Source organism: Amblyraja radiata, chromosome 12 (genome assembly GCF_010909765.2).
Source record: "Amblyraja radiata isolate CabotCenter1 chromosome 12, sAmbRad1.1.pri, whole genome shotgun sequence".
Taxonomy (NCBI): Eukaryota; Metazoa; Chordata; class Chondrichthyes; order Rajiformes; family Rajidae; genus Amblyraja; species Amblyraja radiata.
In genome coordinates this window covers 49,817,893-49,845,078 of record NC_045967.1, presented here as the reverse complement: position 1 = coordinate 49,845,078, position 27,186 = coordinate 49,817,893, and the positions used below count along the sequence as shown (strand labels likewise).

The 27,186-nt window shown below is 43.9% G+C and overlaps 1 protein-coding gene across 2 annotated transcripts in view; it reads right to left on the bottom strand.

The window, feature by feature from the left end:
* tenm1 (teneurin transmembrane protein 1) overlaps positions 1-27,186 on the bottom strand; it is an 824,829-nt gene that overhangs the window by 226,848 nt on the left and 570,795 nt on the right. For both annotated transcript variants that reach the window (XM_033030732.1, XM_033030733.1), the window contains exon 5: positions 4,402-4,640. In XM_033030732.1, the coding sequence (XP_032886623.1) occupies positions 4,402-4,640 (239 nt within the window). The remainder of the gene's footprint in view (positions 1-4,401; positions 4,641-27,186) is intronic.

Here is a 27,186-nt window from a genome sequence, read left to right as displayed (position 1 = left end):
TGGGTTTATTGAATATTGGTGCATGATGATGAAAAATTAATACAGCCATTCGGCTAATGAAAACGACAACCTCAAATAAGCTCTGAACTACATAGACTATTATTGCACTATTATTATTTGTTTTTTTGTGTGTACATATGTGTGTGTGTGTGTGTATATATATGATCTACTGTATATATACTTATATTTATGAGTATGTGTATATGTAACGTCCAGGTTCAGGACCCGCTTCTTGCCTTCAGCCACCACGCTATTGAACACATCAACAAATAAGCTCTGAACTACAACAGACGATTATTATTATTGCACTATAATTGTTTGTTTTTGAGTATGTGTGTGTGTGCGTGTGTATGTGTCTATATACACACTGAACTTTATTTTTCTCTCGTTCATGTATTATGTTTACATGTTCTGTTGTGCTGCAGCAAGTAGGAATGTCATTGTTCTATCTGGGACACATGACAATTAAATACTCTTGACTCTAGGTCTATTTCCATGCTGCATGATCCTATGACTGCTTCTTCTCTACCTAAGTATGTGCACCAGGCTTGGTTTGCAGTGTGACCCAATCAATGATTGTTTCAGCTTTGAAGATGTGCAGCTCTCAGCCCAGGCTGGATTCACGGGGGTTCAGCGGCTGAGGTCGATGGTGGGATGGTACGCTGAGGCTTTGAAAAAGCTTGAGAAGACCACCAGTCTTTATCCCAGCTTCCTCCGTTGTGGTGTCGTTGGGGAATGAACTTTGTTAAAGTTAGATCGCCTGGTTTGGAGCAGGAGAGAACTCTGGCAGCCTGAATCAGTGGTGCCTCAGGTAGGAAGACGAGGGGGACTAATGATCATGGTCCTTGTGTTAGGGCTGTGATCAGAGTGTGGTCATAGAACCATAGGAAAAAACAGCACGGAATCAGGACCTTTGGTTCAACTTGCACACGCCGACCAGCATGCCCCATCTATACAAGTACCACCTGCCTGCGTATGGCCCATCTCCTTCTAAACCTTGTATCTGTCCACTTGTCGTTTAAGAAAGTTAATAATGGTCGGGGTTGGATGAGGGGGGGAGAGGCCACAGAGGTTGGAAATCACATAGGAGGTTACAGGGTCTAAAGGATAGGAGGACTGGAGGACTAGAGGGATTCTAGGGGTGGTGGTCAGGGCTTGGGATTAACACTGGGCTGGGGGTTGATGGTGGAGGGTAGAGGATGAAGGGGTGAGGGTAGGGGCAACATTTTCAAAAGGCAGCTGAGGGTCTCACTCACCAATTCAATATTGGGGTATGTTTCAGAAGAGGCCAACTAGTGAAGAACATGACCTACGTTCCTCCACAATGCCCCCAAGTGGGCCATTGCAGGGAGATGAAGTCATTCTACGCTGATATAAAAATTAGTGGTTCACATGCATAGGTTTCTCAAGTGACAATTAAAGTAACTGGGAAATAGTCATTATCACATTTCATTCCGAGAAATATTATTTCATTTGAATAACCTTGAACTAAAAGGGTTATGTGATTTAATTTTCAGATAATTATGTTTTATAAGATGGCATTTTAGATTTTAACTTTCGATATTCTTCGCTGAAGCATTCTACTTGGGTCACAGGCATTTAATGTTTCCCAATCGCCTTCACAGAGCGTGGAAACATTCCATGACTAAATAGTGCACGGGACTAATTGTTAATTGGCCATTTTAGATAATTAAAAATAGGGTCTAATGCATTTGAAAGAATAAAAACTGATCACCTGCAGGGTGAATTATTTGGCGACAGAAATTAAAGTCATTAGGAGGCCTGATTGGAAAGTTGGATTCAATTAGTTGACCATTGCAGCAGCTAGCCAGAATCTATAGAAAATGCAATACAAATATATACCGGAGCTGTAATTACCCTCGGAACTAGTTTAAGAGACAAGGAACATATTCATAATTGGGTTTTGCTTTGTACTAGGATATAATAAGACTCCTGTTCTAAAGTCATATCTTAGATCTATTATTAACTCTCCAGTTAATTAATGTGACTTTACAATTTAAGATTTACATGTTACATGTTCTGGAAGTGGCGGCGCTGGTAAACGGCTGCGGCTCGCCTGCAGTCCGTTTGTTTTTACTTTTTTATGTTGTTTTTTTTCGTTTTGTCTAGTTAGTTTTTGTTTTTTAGGTTGTGTTTATGGGGTTGAAACGGGGCTTGCTGTCTCTCTCTTCGGGGGAATACGACTTTTTTGTCGTATCCCCCTTCTCTGCCTCCGTCTGCGCTGAAGCCTAATGGCGGAGCTGGCGGCCTCGAGACTCCGGAGGCAGAGCCAGTCAGGACTTGTCCTGGGCTCGCTCCCGTGAGGGCGGCCCGGCTCGGGGCTGAAACGGTGCTTCCGTCGGAGCGGCCCAGCTCGAGGGTGGAATGGCGCTCCCGTTGGAGTGGCCCAGCCCGAGGGTGGAATGGCGCTCCCGTCGGAGTGGCGCAGCCCGAGGGTGGAATGGCGCTCCCGTCGGAGTGGCCCAGCCCGAGGTGGAATGGTGCTCCCGTCGGAGCGGCCCAGCTCGAGGGAGGAACGGCACTCACGTGAGGGCGATCCGGCTCGGGGCTGGAACGGTGCTCCGGTGGCTGGGACGGCGTTCTGGTGGCTATGACCTGAGTCCGGGGTTGAGCTGCGGGCCAGTGGCTGCGTCCGTTGGACTGGAGGGCGGCAGCTTCGACCACCCCGGGCCGCGGTGTTTAAGCCGGCCCGTTGCGGGGTTCGGTGAGCCGCGGGACTGTTTGTACCATCGCCCGGTGGGGTATCGCCTCAGCGCAGAGGGAGAAGAGGAGGGAAGAGACTGCAGCCCTAAGATTTTTGCCTCCACCACAGTGAGGTGCTTGGAGGACTCACTGTGGTGGATGTTAATTTGTGTTTATTGTTGTTATTATTGTATGATTGTATGTATGACTGCAGGCACGAAATTTCGTTCAGACCGTAAGGTCTGAATGACAATAAAGGCATTCAATCAATCAATCAATCAGAATAAGATTCAGCTCAGTGAGAACATATCTTTAGGTATTATGGGACACCAGCTAAAGTAAGTATATGATTTATCATTTTCTATACCCATTCACTTTGTTTTACAGAATTTAGCATTTGAAGAATGAAATCGAGTGGGTCGTATTCACATGGATAATTGGAGTGGAAAAACAGGAGGAATTAAAGTATTTACAAATAAGTTTGCGTATACGAAATTAGTTCGTTTTTTTAGTTCAGAGATACAGAGCGGAAACAGGGCCTTCGGCCCACCAAGTCCACACCGACCAGTGATCCCCACACATTAACACACACTAGGGACAATTTTACCTTGACACCAAGCCGATTAACCTACAAACTTGTAAGTCTTTGGAGTGTGGTAGGAAACCGAAGATCTCGGAGAAAATCCACGCAGGTCACGGGTAGAATGTACAAACTCCGTACAGACAGCACCCGCAGTTGGGATCGAACCAGGGTCTCTAGCGCTCTAAGGCAGCAACTCTACCACCATGCCACTGTGCCACCCACTATAGCTGTTATCCTGCAATATACTGTTAAAGATGAAGAGGCTTTACCCTTGGCTTGAATTTTATTGTTGAATTGGGAAGGGCGAAATCGACCATATAGGAACCATACTGAAACAAAACTCATCCGTAGAGAAGATAGGAGGGGGGGGAGGGGGGGGGGTGAACTCTCCGATTGACATTGAGTCATATTACTGGAATTAACTGAAATTTAGAAGGATGAGAGGCGATCTTAAAGAAACATATAAAATTCTGAAGGGATTGGACAGGCTAGACACAAGAAAAGTGTTCCCGATGTTGGGGAAGTCCAGAACCAGGGGTCACAGTTTAAGAATAAGGGGTAGGCCATTTAGGACTTAGATGAGGAACACCTTTTGTCACCCAGAAAGTTATGAATCTGTGGAATTCTCTGCCACAGAAGGTAGTGGAGGCCATTTCACTGGATGTATTCAGGAGAGTGTAAGATATAGCTCTTCGGGCAAACAGAATCAAGGGGTATGCATAGAAAGCAGAAGCAGGTACTGATTTTGGATAATCAGCCATGTTCATATTAAATGGCGGTGCTGGCTCGAAGCTGGCTCACCTATTTTCTATGTTTCTATGTTTTATGTATGTGCCTCATACAGGCACACTGTAAGATATAGATGGTATACAAACACAGATGCCCAGTAATTTCCTCTGGTACATGAAGAAGGAGCTAAAACTGAAACTATTATAGGACAGAAGCGGAAACAACAATCAGCAAAATGGAAAGTGTTAATAAATTCATGCAGGTTTAAACAAAAGCACCATTTTTTTCCTTATAACTACCTGAAATGATTTATTTATACGTACAGAATGTATTATGCTGAGCGGAAAATAATGAAGGAATGGAGTAAGAATAAGGAAGAAACTTACCAATAACGTAGGCAAGAAGGAGTGCGAGTGTTACTGTAATAGCTGTTGCACTTAGAGCTGTACACTTCCAATTGCAGCACTTGTAAGGTTTGTTGAAAGTGAAGGCAGGTCTGGAGAAAGTGCTTCTAGGAAGGGGTCTCGGAGGCGGAGAGTAAACAGTGTTCGAGGTCAGAGGATAGCTTGGGTTGGTGGTACCATAGAGACTGGAAGTTCCAGACCCTGGTTTAAACAAGAAATGCCTACAGAGGAGAAAAACAAAGAGAGAGACCAAACAAGATTGAATGGAAGAAATAGGCAGAGAATGTTACCGATTGTTTTGATGATTAACCAACAAAACGTCTGTACAAAAGGAATTGCAAGCGGAGTCTGAAGAAGGGGTCCTGACCCAAAACATCTCTATCTATGTCCTACAGAGATGCTGCATGTCCTGCTGAGTTACGTCTGCGCTTTGTATAGTGCATATGATTAAAATAAGGTTTGCTTTAGTTTAGTTTAGAGACACAGTGCGGAAACAGGCCTTTCGGCCGACCAAGTCCGCGCCGACCAGCGATCCCCGCACACTAATGCCCCTGTCCCACTTAGGAAACCTGAACGGAAACCTCTGGAGACTTTGCGCCCCACCCAAGGTGAAGGTGGTTGCCGGAGGTTGCAGGTGGTTGCCGGAGGTTGCAGGTAGTGGAAGGTAAGACCTTCAACTAGCAACGCAACCGGCTTCGACTAAAAAATTATCGATTTTTAAAACGGCAACCTATTTTTAGTCGCGGCCGGTTTTGAATTTTTTGAAATAATTGCCGGAACGTAGAAGAAGCCGAAACCACTTTCGACCATTGGGGAGACTGACAAAAACCTCCGGGAACTTCCGGGAACCGCACGGAAACCTTGGGTGGGGCGCAAAGTCTCCAGAGGTTTCCGCTCAGGTTTCCTAAGTGGGAACAATTTACATTTATACCAAGCCAATTAGCCTACAAACCTGTACGTCTTTGAAGTGTGGGAGGAAACCGAAGATCTCGGAGAAAACCCACGCAGGTCACGGGGCGAATGTACAAACTCCGTACAGACAAGCACCCATAATCAGGATTGAACCCGGGTCTCTGACGCTGTAAGGCCTGTTAGAGGCCTACCGCTGCGCCACTGTGCCGCCCATGGTGAAAAGAAGTCCTTAGAATTTACCTTGAATAATGCATTATTTTTGAGTCATGAATTTTTTAATCAATGATATTGGAATCATCTCTCATTTATTTGTGGACAAGAAAAGATCAGGATCGAGGACAATCCCTACATTGAGGCTTCCCTGCTTCTCCCAGTATGAATATCACCGCTACTTTTGTCTTTACTAAAACTCCCATGAAGATTATTCTAATTTAGTTTACAGTTCAGTTTAGAGATATGGAGCAGAAACAGGCCATTTGGCCAACCGAGTCCGCGCCGACCAGCGATGGCCACAACACTATCCTACACACACTAGGGACAATTTAAAATGTCACTGTCTACAGTATTTATGTCTACAGATTTATGTCTACAGTACCTTCGGTTTAAACCAGCATCTGCAGTTCCTTCCGACACATAGCCTACAAACCTGTGTGTCTTTGGAGTGTGGGAGAGGACTGGAGCATCCAGACGAAACCCATGTGTCACAGGGAGAACGTACAAAATCTGTACAGTCAGCACCCAGAGACAGGATCGAACCTGAGTCCCTGGCGTAAATAAGCAACTCTACCGCTGCGCCACTGTGCCGCCATCTTTCATTGATGTATGACAAAGTTATTTAATATACTTATACTTAAATTTCTGTATAATGAATATAAGCTTTGGTAAAAATTCCTTGAATTAATTTTGAGTTGCCAATTCAATCAAAATGTTATTCTCTTTTAAATTTTAACATCTCTGATCTATTAATTATCCATACAGGATCTTCTTCAATTGCTCATCTACTTTACTCCAAAGAGGACGGTAATTTTGAGATTTAAGGAGGAAAATTTATTAATTAACAAACCACCAGTTCCCAAAAGTAAATAAATAATTAACAGAAATGGATGAATGGAAAATACATTAAAATGCATGAAAACACATTTAAAAACTTGAAAATATGCACTTATTTCACTTCTTATCTGAAATATTAGCAGTGGCAGCAATGTCATATTGCAGCATGTTTTTTTACATCAATTTCTATGACAAATTTTTTTGCTCCTACCCAATCTCAGAGGTACTTATGAAAATCAATTGGAACTTTTAATATATAATATAAATGATCACCTTTTGGATCGTAAGATCATAAGTGATAGCAGTAGAATTAGGCCATTCGGCCCATCAAGTCAACTCCGCCATTCAATCATGGCTGATCTATCTCCCCCTCCTAACCCCATTCTCTTGCCTTCTCCCCATAACCTCTGACACCCACACTAATCAAGAATCTATCACTCTCTGCCTTAAAAATATCCACTGACTTTGCCTCCACAGCCTTCTATGGCAAAGAATTCCACAGATTCACCACCCTCTGACTAACGAAATCCCTCCTCATCTCCTTCATAAAAATAACGTCCTTTAATTCTGAGGCTATGACCTCTAGTTGTAGACTCTCCTGTTATGGGAATAGCGCCATTGGTGGTGCAGTACCGATGATGCAATACCCATGAGGCAGTAGCCAAGATGGATCCTGAATGGCTGAAATGGCTGAATCCAAGGCTTGAGTGTAAAGCCTCTGTTAATTAGTTGTGTAGCTGTAATGGAGCAGTTTGCAGAAAGGAAACACAATATTAAAACATCTCCCACTAGTGGAAACATCCTCTCCACATCCAGTCTATCCAAACCTTGATGTCTGCTCTTAACCCGCTGACTGGATAGCACACACCAAAAGCTTTTCACTGTACCTCGGTACACATGACAATAAACTAAACTGAACTAACCGTGTCATGCTAAACAATGGCAACCTTCAAACAGACAACTGCTTTAACTTAGAAAAATATCTCTCGGTTTTCTGGGAACATTTGCGTTAGGACTAGTGAAGGGGGTGGAACAATTAATATTAGATGTGTGATAGTCCCACCTTTAGAGGAAAGGAGAATTCTCAAAGAGCCGTAGAGCTGGAGAAGTTGGCGGGTACGCAGATCGGCAAGGCCAAGGAAGGATTTTGGAATAAGCATGGACATTTAAGAATAAAGAGGTTATCCGATCCAGAGCTACCAGACGAGTGAGAGTGAGGGGTGAAGATTGACTGGAACTTTTCCAGAATCTTCACATGGATAGCCAACATTTTCTGCTCATCCTGCAGTGATGTTGAACAAACACCAATGATAGATCATATTTTTCCAAGTGCTGAAAAAAAACTCAGCAGATCTGGCAACATCTATGGAAGGTTTGTTTTGGGTTTTCGACTTTGTTTGACGAAGGGTCACAGATGCAAAACAATGTCTGTTTTTCTTTGCACAGATGCTGCCTGACCTGGTAGGTTTTCCCAACATTTTCTGTTTTATTACTGTCGGTTTCAAAGCTGTATCGATGGTCACTCTAGTGCATTAAATTGCAGATTACAGACCTTTGTGACTGTACATGGTCTTCTCATGCATCATCTCATTCTAGTTTAGTTTATTTAGAGAGACAGCACTGGGAAGAGGCCCTTCGGCCCACCAAGTCTGCTCCGACCATTGATCCCCGCACACTAACACTATCCTTCACACTAGACACAGTTTACAATTTAACTGATCCAATTAACTTACAAACCTGCTCGTCTTTGGAGTGTTGGAGGAAACCGGTGCACCCGGACAAGACCCACGTGGGTCACAGGGAGAACATACAAACTCCATGCAGACAACACCCATAGTCAGGATCGAACCTGGATCTCTCTCGCGCTGTAAGGCAGCAACTCTACCACTGTGCCACCATGCCGTCTGATGAAGGGTCGCAGACCCGAAACAATGTCTGTTTCCCTTTCCACAGATGCTGCCTGACCTGGTGGTGTTTCCCAACATTTTCTCTTTAATTACTGTAAGTTTCAAAGCTGGATGGATGGTCATTCCAGTACAGTGGACTGCAGATTACAGATCATTCTGACTGTACACAGAGTCCTCATGCATCATCTCATTCTTATGTAAGCACACTGACAAATTTCTTATCTGCAGTACAGTGCCAAGTGGAAATACATGACCTTCTGTGCAAGTCAAGGGCTCAAGCCTCTCAGTTATCTTTTGGGCCAAATGCATAAGTAATTGGAGTTATCACAAACATAAGTGACACTGCATTCCTTTATCTTGCTGACTTGACCTTATTTCTTCTCTGATAAATACACATTTATTGAATTTCGTTTCAAAATGTCAACAGAAGGATGTCAGAATATATCAGCGTATTTTGTTAAAGCTAGGCATGGTGGCACAGCGGTAGAGTTACTGCCTTACAGCATCAGAGACCCGGGTTCGATCCAGACTATGGGTGCTGTCTGTACGGAGTTTGTACTTTCTCCCCGTGAGCTGCGTAGGTTTGCTCCGGGATCTCCGGTTTCCTCCCACACTCCAACGACGTGGAGGCTTGTAGGTTAAATGTCTTCGGTAAAAAAATAAATTGGAAATTGTCCCCGGTGTGTGTAGTATTAAGGGACGACAGATGGCACAATGGGCTAAGTGTTCGGCTGGCAACCGGAAGGTAGCCGGTTCGAATCCCGCTTGGAGTGCATACTGTCGTTGTGTCCTTGGGCAAGACACTTCACCCACCTTTGCCTGTGTGTGAATGTGTGTGAGTGATTGGTGGTGGTCGGAGGGGCCGTAGGCGCAGATTGGCAGCCACGCTTCCGTCAGTCTGCCCCAGGGCAGCTGTGGCTACAGAAGTAGCTTACCACCACCGAGTGTGACTGAGGAGTGAATGAATAATGCGATGTAAAGCGCCTTGAGTATTAGAAAGGCGCTATATAAATCCCATCCATTATTATTATTATTATTATACCGTTAGTGTGCGGGGATCGGTAGGCCAAAGGGACTATTTCCGAGCTGTATTTCCAAGCTAAACTAAACTCTTATCCTGTGGTAAGACTCCACTTGTTAAAACCATTGACGTGACTGACAGCTTGTTCTATACCAGAATACAAATTCTGATAATCACCGCACTTTTGTAAGTGACTGAAATACGGTTCAGTTTGGAGTGTGGGGAAAATATTTAAGCAGACCACAATGGTTTCACAGGCATTGAAATTATCAGTGATCAGCAGGGTACAAAGAGATACATGATCAACTGACTGGTGGAGCTGCTGCCTTACAGTGCCAGAGGCCCAGGTTCGATCCTGACAATGGGTGCTGTCTGTACTTGAGTCGATATGTTCTCCCTGTGACCGTGTGGGTTTACTCTGGGAGTTGCGGTTTCCTTCCATGTTGCAAAATTATAGGCTTCTGTAAATTGTCCCTAGGGTGTACAACAGAACTAGTGATTCTGTTCCATTCTGTTTGTAGTTTGTTGGTTGTTTGTTTGTTTGTCATTTTGCACAAAGCCTGCGAGCATTGCCACTTTTCATTTCACCGCACACCTCGTATGTGTATGTGACGAATACACTTGACTTGACTTGACTTGTGTGCTGGTGATCATTGGTTGGTGCGGACACGGTGGGCCAAAGGGCTTGTTTCCATGTTGTAACTCCAAATTAAAAGCTTTGCTGTGCATCCTGTCCCATCAATCCTGATATGTATTGTATTATCAAATCGGACACTACATTGAGTAAATACATCAAGCCAAACTCATGTTTAATAGGTAAAGTAAAGGGAGAGATAGGCGAACAGATAGAAAAGAGATTTAAAAGAGTGGGCAATTATATTGGAATATTGTAAATCTTCCTCTGGGACCAGCACAGAGAGATGTTCTACTCCGGTGGCATCTTTTCTGGAGAGTGCTGGTGAAACTCAGCGGGACAGGCAACATCTGTGAAGTTTCCAACTTCTGCAGTTCCTGGATAGAGTGGATGTGGAGAGGATGCTTCCACTAGTGGGAGAGTCCAGGACCAGAGGTCGTAGCCTCAGAATTAAAGGAAGTTCCTTTAGGAAAGAGATGAGGAGGAATTTCTTTAGTCAAAGGGTGGTGAGTCTGTGGAATTTATTGCCACAGACGGCTGTGGAGGCCAAGTCATTGGTTATTTTTAAGGTGGAGATTGACAGATTCTTGATTAGTATGGGTGTCAGGGGTTATGGGGAGAAGGCAGGAGAATGGGGATAAGAGGGAAAGATAGACCAGTCATGATTGAATGGCGGAATAGACTTGATGGGCCGAATGGCCTAATTCTGCTCCTGTCACTTATGAAAGTTATCCTCTACAGACTGTGCCAAATCTTGGGACATGAATTATTCTTCTGCAAGCGGCACTGAGGCGCAGCTCTAGAGCTAGTTCCTCACAGCGCCAGAGACCTGGAGTCGATCCTCACCACGGGTGCTGTCTGTAAGGAGTTTGTACGTTCTCCCCTTGACCTGCGTGGGTTTTCTCCGAGATCTTCGGTTTCCTCCCACACTCTAAAGATGTACAGGTTTGTAGGATAATTGACTTTGCGTAAATGTAAAATCGTCCCTCGTGCTGGTAGTGTAATGATAATGTGCGGGGATCACCGGTCAGCGCGGGCTCGGTGGGCCGACGGGCCCGTTTCCGCGCTGAATCTTTAAACTAAACTAAACTAATTCAGCCAAAAGATAGGGATCAGACATTGTTCTGAAATTAAATCAATTCTGTAGATCCAATGATTTGCTTTTGACTTAATTAATGCCAGAGAGAAAATATTCAGAAATTAATATTTTTTTAAAATATATATTTTTTAAATTCATTTTTTAATAGAAGCAAATGCATATCATACTCCAAACCAATACAGACTTTGTTTAACAATTCCATATTATTAGTATCTAGGGTCCGGGATCCCAGCTATCAAAATAGCTGGGGTCCTCATTTATCAATTACGTATTAATACTGCTTCTAATTGTTTATTTATATTTATAGATAGAAAGAGAGGAAAGAAAAAAAAAAAAATAAATAAAAAGAGTGAACTATCAATAATACAGCTTAGGAGATGGGTCCGTAGGTTAAAAAACGTAACTCTTCATCTAATCCTAAATTCTAATTAATTAATTCTGATACTAAACTAAACTAAACTAATTCCGCCAAAAGATAGGGATCAAACATCGTTCTGAAATGACATCAATTCTGTAGATCCAATGATTTGCTTCTTGACTTAATTAATGAGAGAGAGAAAATATTCAGAAATTAATATAAAAATATTTTTAATTTAGTGCAAGCACATATTTTAAAACCAACAAATCCTATTGAATATTTATACTATATGTTGGAGCCATTAAGCTTAAGTAAGTTGTAAAAACCGCCGCTACACTATATCTAATATACTAATTCCGTTTTTCCAATGCACTAGAGTTATTTTTCAATGTCTAAACAGTGCAAAGTAGTTGGTAATATGTTAGCTAACTTGTCTGATGTTTTCCATGAAGCTGGATCGATTGGAGTCATTTATTTGATTGTAGTGCCTTGTCCTGAAATTTTTTTTGCAAGATTAATGGAAAACAAACGCCGCTTGCAGCAAACAGACTAAATAAGTATTTTTCCAATAACTAATGATAAAATGGAGCACAAGGAACTGCAGAAATTCTTTATGGATGGTAAATGTCTCTTTCCCTTTTATGACTTAGCTGAAAAAGGGATGTATTGTCACAAGTAATAACTGCTTGGATAGGGTTCAAAAATAGTTACTGGACCTTCGGTACATTTTTGAACTTAACGTGTTACCAATGATGCAAAGTTCACGACACAAAAATTTCATTTGGTGCAATCGGGACACATGGCTTGACAGGTACATTTTAAAGAGTCGGGCAACTGAGTGCTTTCTTCTCAAGAGACAAGACATTTCAATTTTGTTGATAAAGCCTGTGCGGAATTATTCCATTGTTCTGTTATCTGGAGATGTTGAGTAAAGCGTACACGTGCAAGCAAATATTATTTTGTGGATGGTGCTCTAAAGTGGAGTAATGCTGTAGACAATTCTCTGCAATTTTGCTTTGCCTCTACACGCAGGGATCAATGTAAACTAAGCACAGACCCGCTCCGCTATGTCCCATAACAAATTGGATTTAAAGGCCATCTGATTAGTTTTGAACGGTTCCTTGCTTATCCACATTGCAACTGATAGAGTATCCTTGCATCGCCATTGGCAAAGAAGATTTGTTGGAATCCAGTGTTATTTAGAGATATTTTTAGATTACGGCCAGCCATTGAAAAAATACGATAATAATCTGATTTCAACGATGAAAGAACGTATTTACTTAGGAGAGACACAAAATGCATTTCGTTGTCTCTGTACTGTACACTGACAATGACAATTAAAATTGAATCTGAATCTGAATCTGAATCTGAAAAGCTGGAGTAACTCAGCGGGACAGGCAGCATCTCTGGATAGAAGGAATGGGTGACGTTTCAGGTTGAGACCCTTCTTCGGACTTTAGTTAGGAGCTGCCGTGATTTGTAAACTAATTTGCAAACATTTTTAACGCTGGAAAAGGTTAAACCGGCTATCCCAATCAGCAGAGAGAATGGTGCAAACTTGCAAGGAGCTGTGCTAACCTGAGAAAAAAACTTGTATTTATGTAGCATCGTTCAAAGCTTGAGGATATTCCAAAATCCTAAAGTCAACGAAGTATATTTGATGTCAAATAAATCTGGTAATGAGGAGGACAACACGGGTGACACAGTGGCGCAGCAGTAGAATTGCTGCCTTACAGCGCCAGTGACCCGGGTTCGATCCTGACTACGGGTGCTGTCTGTGCGGAGTTTGTACGTTCTCCCCGTGACATGCGTGGATTTTGCCAGAGATCTTCGGTTTCCAACCACATTCCAAAGACGCAGAGGTTTGTAAGTTAATTGGCTTGATATAAATGCAAATTGTCCCTGGTGCGTGTAGGATAGTGTTAATGTGCGGGGATCATTGGTTTGGCGCAGACTCAGAGGGCCGAAGGGCCTGTTTTCACACTGTATCTCTAATCTAAACTAAACAGCTAATTTACCCAAATCAGATCCACAAACACCAGTCTAATAATATTTAGATCATGTATTGATCGACTGATTACAGCATGGAAACAGGCCTTTCTGTCCACCGAGTCCACTCCAACCATCGATCACCCGCTCACACTTGTTCTATGTAGAGACAATGATTTAGATGCTGATTAATGCACAAAAGGACACAAAGTGCGATAGTAACTCAGCAGAATTATTGTCCCTTCACCTTCAAAGAATTACATACATACACAACCCAAGGCCATTGCTCCTGTAAGCTCTTCGTTGCTGTACCATTGCAGCAACATCAGTTCTCTTTACTTTTCCTTTCAAAACAGATCAGCACCAACTCCTCTATGTTTAAATTAATTTGCTGTGTGTCTGCTTAATTTCACCTGAAAGCTAGAGTTGACTTGGCTTCAATAGTCATTTGCAGTAATGAGCCTGTTTTCCAATAACCCTGTTCTCAAATAAAATGTCCCCCTAACCTCTCTTCAGGCAATTAGTGCTAATCCTCCAATTATGCCCCTTGTTGCCAATGTATCAACTAGAATTAAAGTTACTTCACAGAAACAGATGCTTTGATGCAACTAGTTTGTAGTTCACTGCTTCTCCACCATGTTTCTTGTTCCAATCACGTTTGCTTTATTCCTTTTCAAACAATTATCTCAGCTCTGTTTAAAGAATTTAGAGATTCAGTTTCAACATTGGGTTGTGGTGGAGACTTGAATCTTCAACTCGGTGCCGTTAGGATGTTTATCTTGTCAGTCCTTTACTTTTTTTTGTGAGATAATCATCAATTTGTGCCCCGGATTACAAAGTGTGACAAAGTTGGATGGCTTTCTCTCGAACTGTGGCACGGTGGCGCAGCGGTAGAATTACTGGCTGACAGCGCTAGAGACTCAGGTTTGATCCTGACCATGGGTGCTTGTCTGTATAGAGTTTGTAAGTTCTCCCTGTGACCTGCGGGGGTTTTCTCCGAGATCTTCGGTTTCCTCCCACACTCCAAAGACGTGCACGTTTGCAGGTTAACTGGCTTGCTGTAAATGTAAAAATTGCCCCTAGTGTGTGTGTGTATAGGGGGGGGGATCGCTGGTCAACGCGGATGTTAATCCCGGCTAAATTGGAGAGGCTAGGACTTAAAAATGGGGTAAAAGCTTCAGGGCTGCTGGGAGATTTTGTCCATTTGGAATTGCTCTCTGTAAGCTGGGACAAGCTGCGGGATGGTGCCAGTATGTCTGGAGCTTAGCTACAATTTGCAAGCAAAGAATAGGAACATCTGCAGACCCTGTCAATTAGGTGCAAAATGCATAGAATGGATTGGATGGTTGCGAACCAGACATACACCTTGTAAATAATGTTGCAGTTCTGCTTTGCCGAGTGTTGATTGGATGAGGTATTGAGCCTTGTTTGGGTTTCCTGCAGATCAGGGTAAATGTTTCTAAGTTGGCTTCCTTGTGAAGTCCAGTTTGAATACAATGTATTGAGCTGTTGTATGATTGGGTTAGGGAAATGTCTGTTATGAATGGGGTTAATCGATATCTGTAATTGGGTTATTAAGAGACCACCCCCATGTGGTTCGGCCCCTCAAGGTCCTGGGACATATAAAAGTCCGCTACCAAGAGGTTCAGCGTTGATCTTCTGGGTGAGCACTTGGGACTGCGTGAACTTCTGGAGTGTCTATGTCTGAGTGAGGCCTAGAGGGCTTGAACAGGCAGATACGAAGATTGAACCCGCGGTGGGATAGGTACAGTGTTTGAACTGTAATGCGCTTTTGTTAAAATAAAATGTAGTTGTTTCAAGTGCTTGATTCAGTGTTTTTACTGAAACTAGACTGGGGGGAAGCTTAGAAACGAGTAATTTACACTGACTCAGTGGGCCGAAGGGCCTGTTTCTACGCTGTATCTCTAAACTAAACTAAACTGAACTCCTGAGTTTGAGGGGAGACCTGAATATATTTCTATTCTAAAATATATTAAATTATCAGAGGCATAAATAAGGGTAAGCAGTTAGAACCATTTTCCCAGGGTGGAAATGTCAAGGGCATAACTTTAAGGTGAGGAAAGCAAACTTGAAAGGAAATGAACGGGGAAAGTTTATTTACAACGGAAATTTGTGTGTGCCCGAAATGTGGTGCTGGGTTGGTTGTGGAGGCAGATACAATAGTGACATTTAAGAGATGTTTAGATATGGATATGGAGGAAAATGGAGGTAAATAGATCGTGTATAGGCAACGAGATTAGTTGAACCTATCTTCATGTTCATATGTTGTAGGAGCAGGATTACGCCATTTGGCCCATCAGGTCTCCTCCACCATTCAATCATGGTTTATCTATCTCTCCCTCTCCACCCCATTCTCCTGCCTTCTCCCCATAACCTGATACCCGCACTAATCAAGAACCTGTCAATCTCCGCCTTAAAAATATGCACTGACGGCCTCCATAGCCTTCCGTGGGAATGAATTCCACAGTTTCTCTACCTTCTGACTATAGAAATTCCTCCTTATCTCATTTCGAGAGGTACGTCCTTTTGTTCTGATTCCTATTGAATTGGTTCCCTTTCACCTTAATCCTATGCCCTCTGGTCCTCAATTCACCTACTCTAGGCAAGGGACTATGCATCTACCTGATCTACTCCTCTCATGATTTTATACACCTCTATAAGAGCACCTCTCACCCTTCTGCACTCCGGTGATGGAGACAGTGAGATCAAGAAAAGGCAGGGAGATGTCGTGATGGTCCAAGTGAATTTGAGTGCAGGATGGAAATTAGTAGTAAAGTTAATGAAGTCAGTGAATTCTGCATGGGTGCAGGAGGTAGCTCCGATACACATCATCTTTATTCCCACACTTAACAAAACTGTGCACGATACTCCTAGTGTAGCCAAACCAAGGTCTATACAATTTTAAGATTTCATTGTTTCTGTACTGTAATCCTGTGAAGTGCTTTAGTTCAAGTTCAAGTGAGTTTATTGTCATGTGTCCCTGATAGGACAATGAAATTCTTGCTTTGCTTCAGCACACAGAACATAGTAAGCTTACTACAAAACAGATCAGTGTGTCCATATACCATAATATAAATATATACACACATGAATAAATAAACTGATAAAGTGCAAATAACAGATAATGGGATATTAATAATCAGAGTTTTGTCCAAGCCAGGTTTAATAGCCTGATGGCTGTGGGGAAGTAGCTATTCCTGAACCTGGTTGTTGCAGTCTTCAGGCTCCTGTACCTTCTACCTGAAGGTAGCAGGGAGATGAGTGTGTGGCCAGGATGTTGTGGGTCTTTGATGATACTGCCAGCCTTTAGTTACTTCTTTTTGCGAATGAAACATAAATACATCAAAGGAATAGTTAGATCTCAAGCCGGGTGTTGAGCAGCCAGGTTGTTGTCTCCGCATCAATGTCTGCCAGGCCCTGAGCTCCATTTGGTGGATGTTAGAGCAGGCAGTCTGATGTTCTGCTCTGCATTCACGGGCTGGGCTCTGGCGGAGCCCCCTTCCCCACACACTGGCATTGAAACGTTCAACTCCAGTACAAATTCTGTTGAGTTCTTCAGTTACTGTGATGACTCTATAATACTATAGGTATCTCTACCCATTACTATCTCCCTCTGCTCCACCATTTCCTTTAATATCAAGTTCAAGTTCAAGTCCAAGTGAGTTTATTGTCATGTGTCCCTGTATAGGACAATGAAATTCTTGCTTTGCTTAAGCACACAGAAAATAGTAGGGATTTACTACAAAACAGATAAATGTGTCCATATACCATGATATAAATATATACACACATGAATAAATAAACTGGTAAAGTGCAAATAACAGAAAGTGGTTGCTAATAATCAGAGTTTTGTCCGAGCCAGGTTTAATAGCCTGATGACTGAGGGGAAGTAGCTATTCCTGAACCTGGTTGTTGCAGTCTTCAGGCTCCTGTACCTTCTACCTGAAGGTAGCAGGGAGATGAGTGTGTGGCCAGGATGGTGTGGGTCTTTGATGATACTGCCAGCCTTTTTGAGGCAGCGACTGCGATAAATCCCCTCGATGGAAGGAAGGTCAGAGCTGATGATGCACTTGGATGCATTTCCATTCCCTATCGAAATGTCCAATCTGCATTACTTCAGGTTGGGAGAAACATTGAATTGCTCTTTCCCTTGATCAAAATATCCATCTAATTAAATTTGGCTTGCTGTGAAGGAGGATTCACTGCTTAAAAGTGTGGTGGAAATAGATTCAAATTACAACTTTAAAAATAGAATTCAATAAAAGTCAAAGAGATGTTTGCTGGGCTACGGTAAAAGCACAAATGAATGGGGATTGGGTTACTAAACTGGGCAGTACTTAGTTCATAGGTTCATAAGTTGTAGTAGCAAAATTAGGCCATTCTGCCCACCAGGTCTACTCTGTCATTCAATCATTGCTGATCATGGTTCTGCCATTCAATCGCTTTCATGAAGCAAGACTGTGTCCTTTAGGTGAAATAGTCACTTAATGTGTGCTGTATATGTCCATCATGTATAAAACATAGCAGCAGAATTAGGCTATTCGGCCCATTGAGTCTGCTCTGCCATTCGATCATCGCTGACCTAGTTTTCCCTCTTAATCCCATTCTCTTGCTTTTTCCCTGTAATCTTTCCTGCCCTTGCTAATCAAGAACCCATCAATCTCCACTTTAAAAATACCCAATGAGTTGGCCTCCACAGTCTTCTGTGGCAAATAATTCCACAGATTCATCACCCTCTGGCTAAAGAAATTCCTCCTCATCTGTAAAAATCTGCAAAAATGTAAATCCTTTTGCAAAATAAAGTTCAGATCATAATGTCATAGGTGATAGGAGTATAATTAGGCCATTCGTCCCATCAAGTCTACTCCACCATTCATTCAATCATGGCTGATCTATCTCACCCTCCTAATCCAATTCTCCTTTGTTCTCTCCATAACCTCTGACACCCGTACTAATTAAGAGTCTCTGTCTGTCTGTCTGTCTGTCTGTCTGTCTGTCTGTCTGTCTGTCTGTCTGTCTGTCTGTCTGTCTGTCTGTCTGTCTGTCTGTCCGTCTTTGCCTTAAAAATATCCACTGACTTGGCCTCCGCAGCCTTCGGTGTCAAAGAATTCCACAGATTCACCATCCTCTGACCAAAGAAATTCCTCCACATCTTCCTAAAAGAACATCCTTTAATTCTGAGGCTATGACCTCTGGCTCTAGACTCTCCCACTAGTGGAAACATCCTCTCCACATCCACTCTGCCCAAGCCTTTCACTATTCGGTAAATTTCGAAGAAGTCCCTCCTCATCCTTCTAAACTCCAGCGAGTACAGGCCCAGTGCCAACAAAAGCTTATCATAGGATAACATACTCATTCCTGGGATCATTCTTGTAAACCTCCTCCGGACTCTTTCCAGAGCCAGCGCATCCTTCCTCAGGTATGGTGCCCAAAACTGCTCACTATGTTCCAAATGCGGCCTTACCAGCGGCTCAGAGCCTCAGCATTACATCCCTGTGATGTTAACATCTCAGAACAAATGTTAAAGGGAGGTATGATATTGTAGGACACCATAACATTGGGAGAACAGCAATTCATCTGAACCTACATTAATGAAAATATGACTCATAACTATACAATAGGAGAAATGTAGAAACAAGGAACTACAGATGTTGGTTTACACAAGACTTTAACTTTGAAATCAATTATGCCATTTTGATGATACGGACACATGGTGGATTAAATAACGTTGCCAATTCTACTTGAAACAGGGGCGACACGCTGGCGCATCGGTAGAGTTGCTGCCTTACAGCATCAGAGGGCTGGGTTCAATCCTGACTAAGGGTGCTGTCTGTACGCAATTTGCACATTCTCCCTGTGTCCTCCCACACTCCAGAGGTTTGTAGGCTAATTGGCTTTGGTAAAAAATTGTAAATTGTCCCTAGTATGTGCAGGGTAGTGTTAGTGTACGGGGAACGCTGGTAGGCGCGACTCTGTGGGCAGAAGAGCCTGTTTCCGCGCTGTTCCTCCAAAACGAAACTAAAACAATAAAGCTGAGTCCTTTTACTAAAATCGAAGATTTTCATTCAAACGTGTCAGCTGCCTAATCACTCAGAACACTCTTAACAATTCAGGTTGCTTTGAACTGGAGCTAATTGTCTTATTGTTAACACAATAAAAAATCCAGGCATTCTGTGAGCACATATTTAACATTTTTATAAATAACCATGAAATGCTTTAGGTTTTATGCGCAAGTAAGCCATTGTCTTTTTAATCAGTAGAGAAAAGGTCCTTAATAGCACCACGAAGTTGTGAAATTAATTTTGTGACTGCAATTCGAAATGTTGTTCACATTTATTCTCCTGACAAAATGCTTCTGGGCATCACGTGCTTCCACCTTTGCTCAGCTACATGGTCTAAGCCTCTTATTTCTATCGATTCCCAATGGCAAACCCACTATTAGTTATTCTGACATTCACAGGCGACATTTAATAAGAGCCGGAAAACATATTTTAATTTCGGTAAGATAATGTGAGTGCTGAGATTTTCATTTACTCTGCCAATTACTTAATATTGCATTTCCTGCCCAACATGTTTTGGGTCATTTTGATGGTTGTTTGACAGAAAATAACACAAAAGCACTATTTACTTGAATAGTGTGCTTTAAAGTTTTATATATTCACATGGTATGAATGGAGTCTGAGAAAGAAAAGCAATTATACTATTGATCAGCTTTGATTTTGCCTCACGCAACATGATTAAATAATAGTCTAGCCAGTTGCAGAGAGAAAAAATAGATAATTTCACAACTATTGTGCTGCAAAGTTTGGATTTTGTTCAAATGATTTTATGAAAAACGTGTAAAAGCAGAGCCTTTGATATTAAAAGGGTGAATTCCTCAGGTGGTCTTGAGAGTGCATTTTCCAACGTGAAATAACAAAATATGTTATTCTTGGCTAGATCCACACCTCAAAGTCAGTCTGTCTGGTTGAGAAGGACACCAAATGCTTGCTGGGGGCACAATAGATTGCAGTCCTAGACAGGGTGGATGTGGAGAAGATGTTCCCTGCAGTGGGAGAGTCTAGGACCAGAGGGCACAGCCACAGAATAAAAGGAAGTACTTTCAGAAAAGAGATGAGGAGGAATTTATTTTGTCAGAGGGTGGTGAACCTGTGGAATTCATTGACACAGACGGCTGTGGAGGCCAAGTCAATGGATATTTTTAAGGCGGAGATTGACAGATTCTTGATTAGTCAGGGTGACTGGGGTTTAGGGGAGAAGGCAGGAGAATGGGGTTGGGAGGGAAAGATAGATCAGCCATTATTGAATGGTTGGAGTATTGATTGGGCTGAATGGCCTCATTCTGTTCCTAGAACTCATGAGATGCTGGAACCTGGAACAACAGACATTCTAATGATGGAACTCAGCGGGTCGAGCAGCATCTATGGATCAATACTTGGTTCCAGGTGAAAAACCTGCATCAGGACTGAGAGGGGAGATGGATGGTGTCGGCCTTGAGTAGAGTTGGTGAGACAGGAACCAAAGGAGGATGATAGACCAGGGAAGGGCGAAGAATGATGGGCAGATGGAGCCAGGCAGGGGTGGGGGAAGGATGCAGTTGGGAACCAGAGGCAGGTGGGTGACAGATGGAGGAAGACTAACATAAAAGAGTTTGCTACTGACTATGGACACTGTCTGTACGGAGTTTGTACGTTCTCCCTGTGACCGCGTGGGTTTCACCCAGGTCCTCTGGTTTCCTCCCACACTCCAAAGACGTACAGGTTAGTAGGTTAATCATCTTCTGTAAATTGTAAATTGTCCCTCGATGGTTGGACTGCCCCGACCACGGGTGAATAAAGAGGAAGAAGATTAGACTTTTTTGCCTTCCATCACAGTGAGGAACGTGGGGAACCTGCTGTGGTGGAAGTTAATGTTAACTTTCATGTAGTTGTGTGTCTTGTTGCTTTTGTTTTAGTATGGCTGCATGGTAATTCGAATTTCACTGCAACTTAATTGATACATGTGACAAAAACTGACCTTGAAACCTTGAAATCTTGAAGTCAATACTCCGAATGCAACCTCACCAATGTTTTAAGCAAAAAAAAAAAAATCAGTAGCATGTGAACAGATTAACTCATCAGACATTGGATCGCAGTGGAATGCGAAGGTGGAACTGAAAATGAATGGTAATCCTGCCATTTTATAAATCTTCATAGTGTCTACACTGTGAACATTGTGCCTCCTTCTGGATAGTGCAGTACATAATAAAACATTTCGACAGTGGAAAGGATATATAAAACAGTAGTCAAAATAATTGAAGGGCTGGCGGGATTGAATTATGAAGCAGTGTTATATAAACCGAGTACGTTTCCTCTGGAAAGGAGATCGTGACATGACTTGATTCTAGCATTCCAACGGCGCTAGATATTGTAGATAATTAAGATGTTTCACCAGGCCTTGAAGCACACAGGGAACAGACTGGACTTGAACGCAGATAAATTTAAAACTAATCCCTGAAACATTTCGGCAAGGGGTTTATAAATCCATGGAACAAGTTCCTTCAGGGAACAAATAATGTTGCGAGAGGCAGAGATAGGGTTAACGTCAGGACTTTATTCCCAGGGTGGAAATATCCCACATGGGAGGGTGTAGGTTAAAGTCAGAGTGGGTGAAGCTTTAAAGTGATGTGCAGTGTAGGATTTTAAGATGGAGAGTGGTGAGTGCCTGGATTGTGCTGCCAGAGACAGTGGTGGGAGCAGATATGATGGCAGCGTTTACAGTTTAGAAAGTTTCTGCAGATGTTGGTTTACACAGAAGATAGACACAAAAAGCAGGAGTAGCTCAGTGCGTCAGGCAGCACCTGTGGAGACAAAGAAGAGATGACTTTTCGGGTCTGAAGAAAGTTTCCAACCCGAAGCGTCACCTATTTTTTTCTCCAGAGATGCTGCCTGACTCATTGAGTCACTCCAGCATTATTGATTGATTGATTGATTGATTGATTACTTTATTAATCCCCTTATTCAGGGGAAATTCTGATGTCCTTGCAGCACACTAATAAAAATACAACACAGTATTCATAAAGAAATTCAACACCAAAACATCCCCCCACAGTGATTCCCACTGTGGGGGAAGGCACAAAGTCCAGTCCCCATCCTCTTGTCCACCCATAGTCTGGCCTATTGAGGCCTCCACAGTCGCCGCCACGGCGCCCGATGTTCTCGCCGGGTGATGGTACTCCGGCGTCGGGAGAACCCCCAGCGGCTTGGGGTGCCAGGAACGGCCGCCTTCCCACCGGAGCCTGCGGCTTCCAAGCCAACAGACCACGCCAGACGGAGCTCCGCACACTGGTGATCTCGACGAGATGTAAGTTCAACGTCTATTACATCTTGACATTATGTGTCTATTCTGTTATTTAAGGATAACATTCTACCTTAACATCATTTTCCTGCCCTTTCCAAAAAAAAAAAACCCAACTAGACTCAACAGAACTGAACTGAACTAAACTAAACTGCACTAGATTAATTGAACTATTGAAACATGTAAGATTATTGAGGGTTTGGACATGATGCCAATGTTGGGGGAGTCCAGAACCAGGGGCCTCACTTTAAGAATAAGGGGTAAGCCAATTAGAACGGAGACGAGGAAAAAGGTTTTCACACAGAGCGTTGTGAATCTGTGGAATTCTCCGCCTCAGAAGGCAGTGGAGGCCAATTCGCTGGATGTTTTCAAGAGAGAGTTAGATAGATCTCTTAAAGATAGCAGAGTCAAGTGATATGGGGAAAAGGCAGGAACGGGGTACTGATTGTGGATGATCACAGTGAATGGTGGTGCTGGCTCGAAGGGCTGAATGCCCTACTCCTGCACCTATGGTCTCTTGTCTTGGTTTCACTAATATCCAGTAAACTATCAAAGTCTGATCTGAATGAAGTGAACACAAAACTAATATTATTTTTATGCTCAAGATGGAACTGCAGATGCTGGAAAATCGAAGGTACACAAAAATGCTGGAGAAACTCAGCGGGTGCAGCAGCATCTATGGAGCGAAGGAAATAGGTAACGTTTCGGGTCGAAACCCTTCTTCAGACTGATAGGGGGTGGCGGGGAGAAGGAAGGAAAAAGGAGGAGGAGGAGCCCGAGGGCTGGGGGATGGGAGGAGACAGCTCGAGGGCTAAGGAAGGGGAGGAGACAGCAAGGGCTAACAAAATTGGGAGAATTCAATGTTCATGCCCGCCGGATGCAGGCTCCACAAGCGGAATATGAGGTGCTGTTCCTCCAATTTCCGGTGTTGCTCACTCTGGCAATGGAGGAGACCCAGGACAGAGAGGTCGGATTGGGAATGGGAGGGGGAGTTGAAGTGCTGAGCCACCGGGAGGTCAGGTAGGTTCTTGCGGACCGATGAGGAGGTGTTCGGCGAAACGATCGCCCAACCTCCGCTTAGTCTCACCGATGTAGATCAGCTGACATCTAGAGCAGCGGATGCAGTAGATGAGGTTGGAGGAGATACAGGTGAACCTCTGTCACACCTGGAACGACTGCTTGGGTCCTTGAATGGAGTCGAGTGGGGAGGTAAAGGGACAGGTGTTGCATTTCTTGCGGTTGCAACGGAAAGTGCCCGGGGAGGGGGTGGTACTGGAGGGAAGGGAAGAATTGACAAGGGAGTTGCGGAGGGAGCAGTCTTTGCGGAAGGCAGACATTGGGGGAGATGGGAAGACGTGGCGAGTGGTGGGGTCACGTTGGAGGTGGCGGAAATGACGTAGGATTATTTGTTGTATGTGACGGTTGGTGGGGTGAAAGGTGAGGACTAGGGGGACTCTGCCCTTGTTGCGAGTGCGGGGATGGGGAGAGAGAGCAGTGTTGCGGGGTATGGAAGAGACCCTGGTGCGAGCCTCATCTATGGTGGAGGAGGGGAATCCCCGTTCCCTGAAGAATTAGGACATTTCAGATGCCCTGGTGTGGAACGCCTCATCCTGGGAGCAGATGCGGCGTAGGCGGAGGAATTGGGAGTAGGGGATGGAGTCCTTACAGGAGGCAGGGTGGGAAGAAGTGTAGTCCAGATAGCCATGGGAGTCAGTGGGTTTGTAGTGGATGTCGGTCAGAAGTCTATCACCTGCGATGGAGATAGTGAGGTCAAGGAATGGTAGGGAAGTGTCGGAAATAGTCCAGGTGTATTTCAGTGCCGGATGGAAGTTGGTGGTGAAGTGGATGAAGTCAGTCAGTTGTGTGTAGGTGCAGGAGGTGGCCCCAAAGCAGTCGTCGATGTAGCGGAGGTAGAGGTCGGGGATGGGGCCCTGGTACGTATTGAACAACGATTGTTCGACGTACCCGACAAAGAGGCAGGCGTAGCTGGGGCCCATGCGTGTGCCCATAGCTATGCCTTGTGTTTGGAGGAAATGGGAGGAGTCAAACGTGAAGTTATTGAGGGTAAGGACCAGCTTCGCTAGGCGGAGGAGAGTGTCAGTGGCTGGGTATAGGTTGCTCCTCTGATCGAGGAAGAACCGGAGGGCTTTGAGGCCATCCTGGTGGGGGATGGAGGTGTAGAGTGACTGGACGTCCATGGTGAAGATGAGGGGGTGAGGGCCTAGAGAATGGGCCCAGTCGTTCCAGGTGCGACAGAGGTTCACCTGTATCTCCTCCAACCTTATCTACTGCATCCGCTGCTCTAGATGTCAGCTGATCTACATCGGTGAGACTAAGCGGAGGTTGGGCGATTGTTTCGCCGAACACCTCCGCTCGGTCCGCAAGAACCTACCTGACCTCCCGGTGGCTCAGCAATTCAACTCCCCCTCCCATTCCCAATCCGACCTCTCTGTCCTGGGTCTCCTCCATTGCCAGAGTGAGCAACACCGGAAATTGGAGGAACAGCACCTCATATTCCGCTTGGGGAGCCTGCATCCGGCGGGCATGAACATTGAATTCTCCCAATTTTGTTAGCCCTTGCTGTCTCCTCCCCTTCCTTAGCCCTCGAGCTGTCTCCTCCCATCGCCCAGCCCTCGGGCTCCTCCTCCTCCTTTTTCCTTCCTTCTCCCCGCCACCCCCTATCAGTCTGAAGAAGGGTTTCGACCCGAAACGTTACCTATTCCCTTCGCTCCATAGATGCTGCTGCACCCGCTGAGTTTCTCCAACATTTTTGTGTACCTATTATTTTTATGCTGTTTGCAGTGGCATTTCAAGAGTTGTTTGGATAGGCACATAAATGTGCAGAGATGGAGGGATATGAATCACTTGCATTTGAGGGGATTGGTTCAATTTGGCATCCTGCTCATGGCAGAAGGACCTGTTCCTGCACTGTGTTGTACTCTGTTTATGTCAATTATGTCTTTGGATTTCAATTTCTAAAGCATCCTTCCATTGGGAATTAAGAATCTGACATTTGGGTTTGGTGTAGACTGACTGATAGAAAATTGATTGTTGTTTTCGCTCAATAATTCAAAAATCATGTGAATATTAGCAGAGCCAGAGGCAGCACGGATGAATGTTTTATTTTACCTCGCCCGGTGGTTTATTCCACTCTTTCAGTGAGGTATAACATTTCACTACTCCGGTGTTATCCTTCAAATAGATGTTTTGCCGAACGCTACTTAGATTTGATAACAATTGCTCTGCAAATTCACTTGCTGGCGTGATTCAAACTTAACGCCCACTGAATATTTATACACAGAATCTGAACAGATACACATGCAAACAATAACCCTTCAATGTTCTAGTTCTGCTCCCAAGGGGATATTAATGTTCCACATCACCAATCTTGTTCTCATCCATCTATCCATTATAATGTCACCTTAAAGTCATAGACTCATACAGTGTGGTAACTGAAGGGTCTGTCCCACTTGGGCGTTATTTGCGTGTCATTTACGCGACAGCGTTTACGTGTCACGATGCGCGCATGGCATGCATTACGCACGCATGGCGCGTGGTAAGACATGGTGGCGTGGGCAGTGACGCGTGGTAGCGCGCGGCGCCCCAGGACTTCGGGATTCTCAAAATCCTCGCGTGCCACCTGCGTGACGTGCAAATGACGCCCGTGTGGGACAGGCCCTTGACTCTTCGCCCAACTTGTCCACACCGACCAACATCTCCCATCTACACTCGTCCCACCTGCCTGTGCTTGACCCATAGCCCTCTAAACCTGTCCTATTGATTGTAACCATGTATTGTCTTTCCGCTGACTGGTTAGCATCCGACAAAAGCTTTGCACTGTACCTCGGTACACGTGACAATAAACAATAAACAAACTATCCATGTACCTGTCAAAATGTTTCTTAAACATTGCGATAATGCCAGGAATATCCATTCTGTTGTCCTTCTGAGGATAAAACCTTTCACCATAAACAGGATATTTTCCACCATGTTGGGTGTCAGTACTATCGTGCATCAATGTATGGGCTCGGAACAATTCTGGTATTGCAGAACTGGGCATCCATGAGGTGTTGGAGACTATCAGTTGCATCAGAAATGTAGGCCATAACAATGGGTTTCATCATAGCCAGCTTATCTCCTACACAGAGTTTACAAACAATATGGAATTTATTGCCATAGAAGGCTGTGGAGGCCAAGTCAATGGATGTTTCTAATGTGGAGATTGTTAGGTTCTTGATTAGTACTGGTGTCAGGGGTTATGGGAAGAAGACCGGAGAATGGGGTTGAGAGGGAAAGCTAGATCAGCCATGATTGAATAGCGAAGTAGACTTGATTGGCCAAATTGCCAAATTCTGCTCCTACAACGTATGAATGAGCCTGGGATCAACTGTGGTTGAATGAATGCAGACATACATGCGGGGAGCAGCATCAAATGCATTT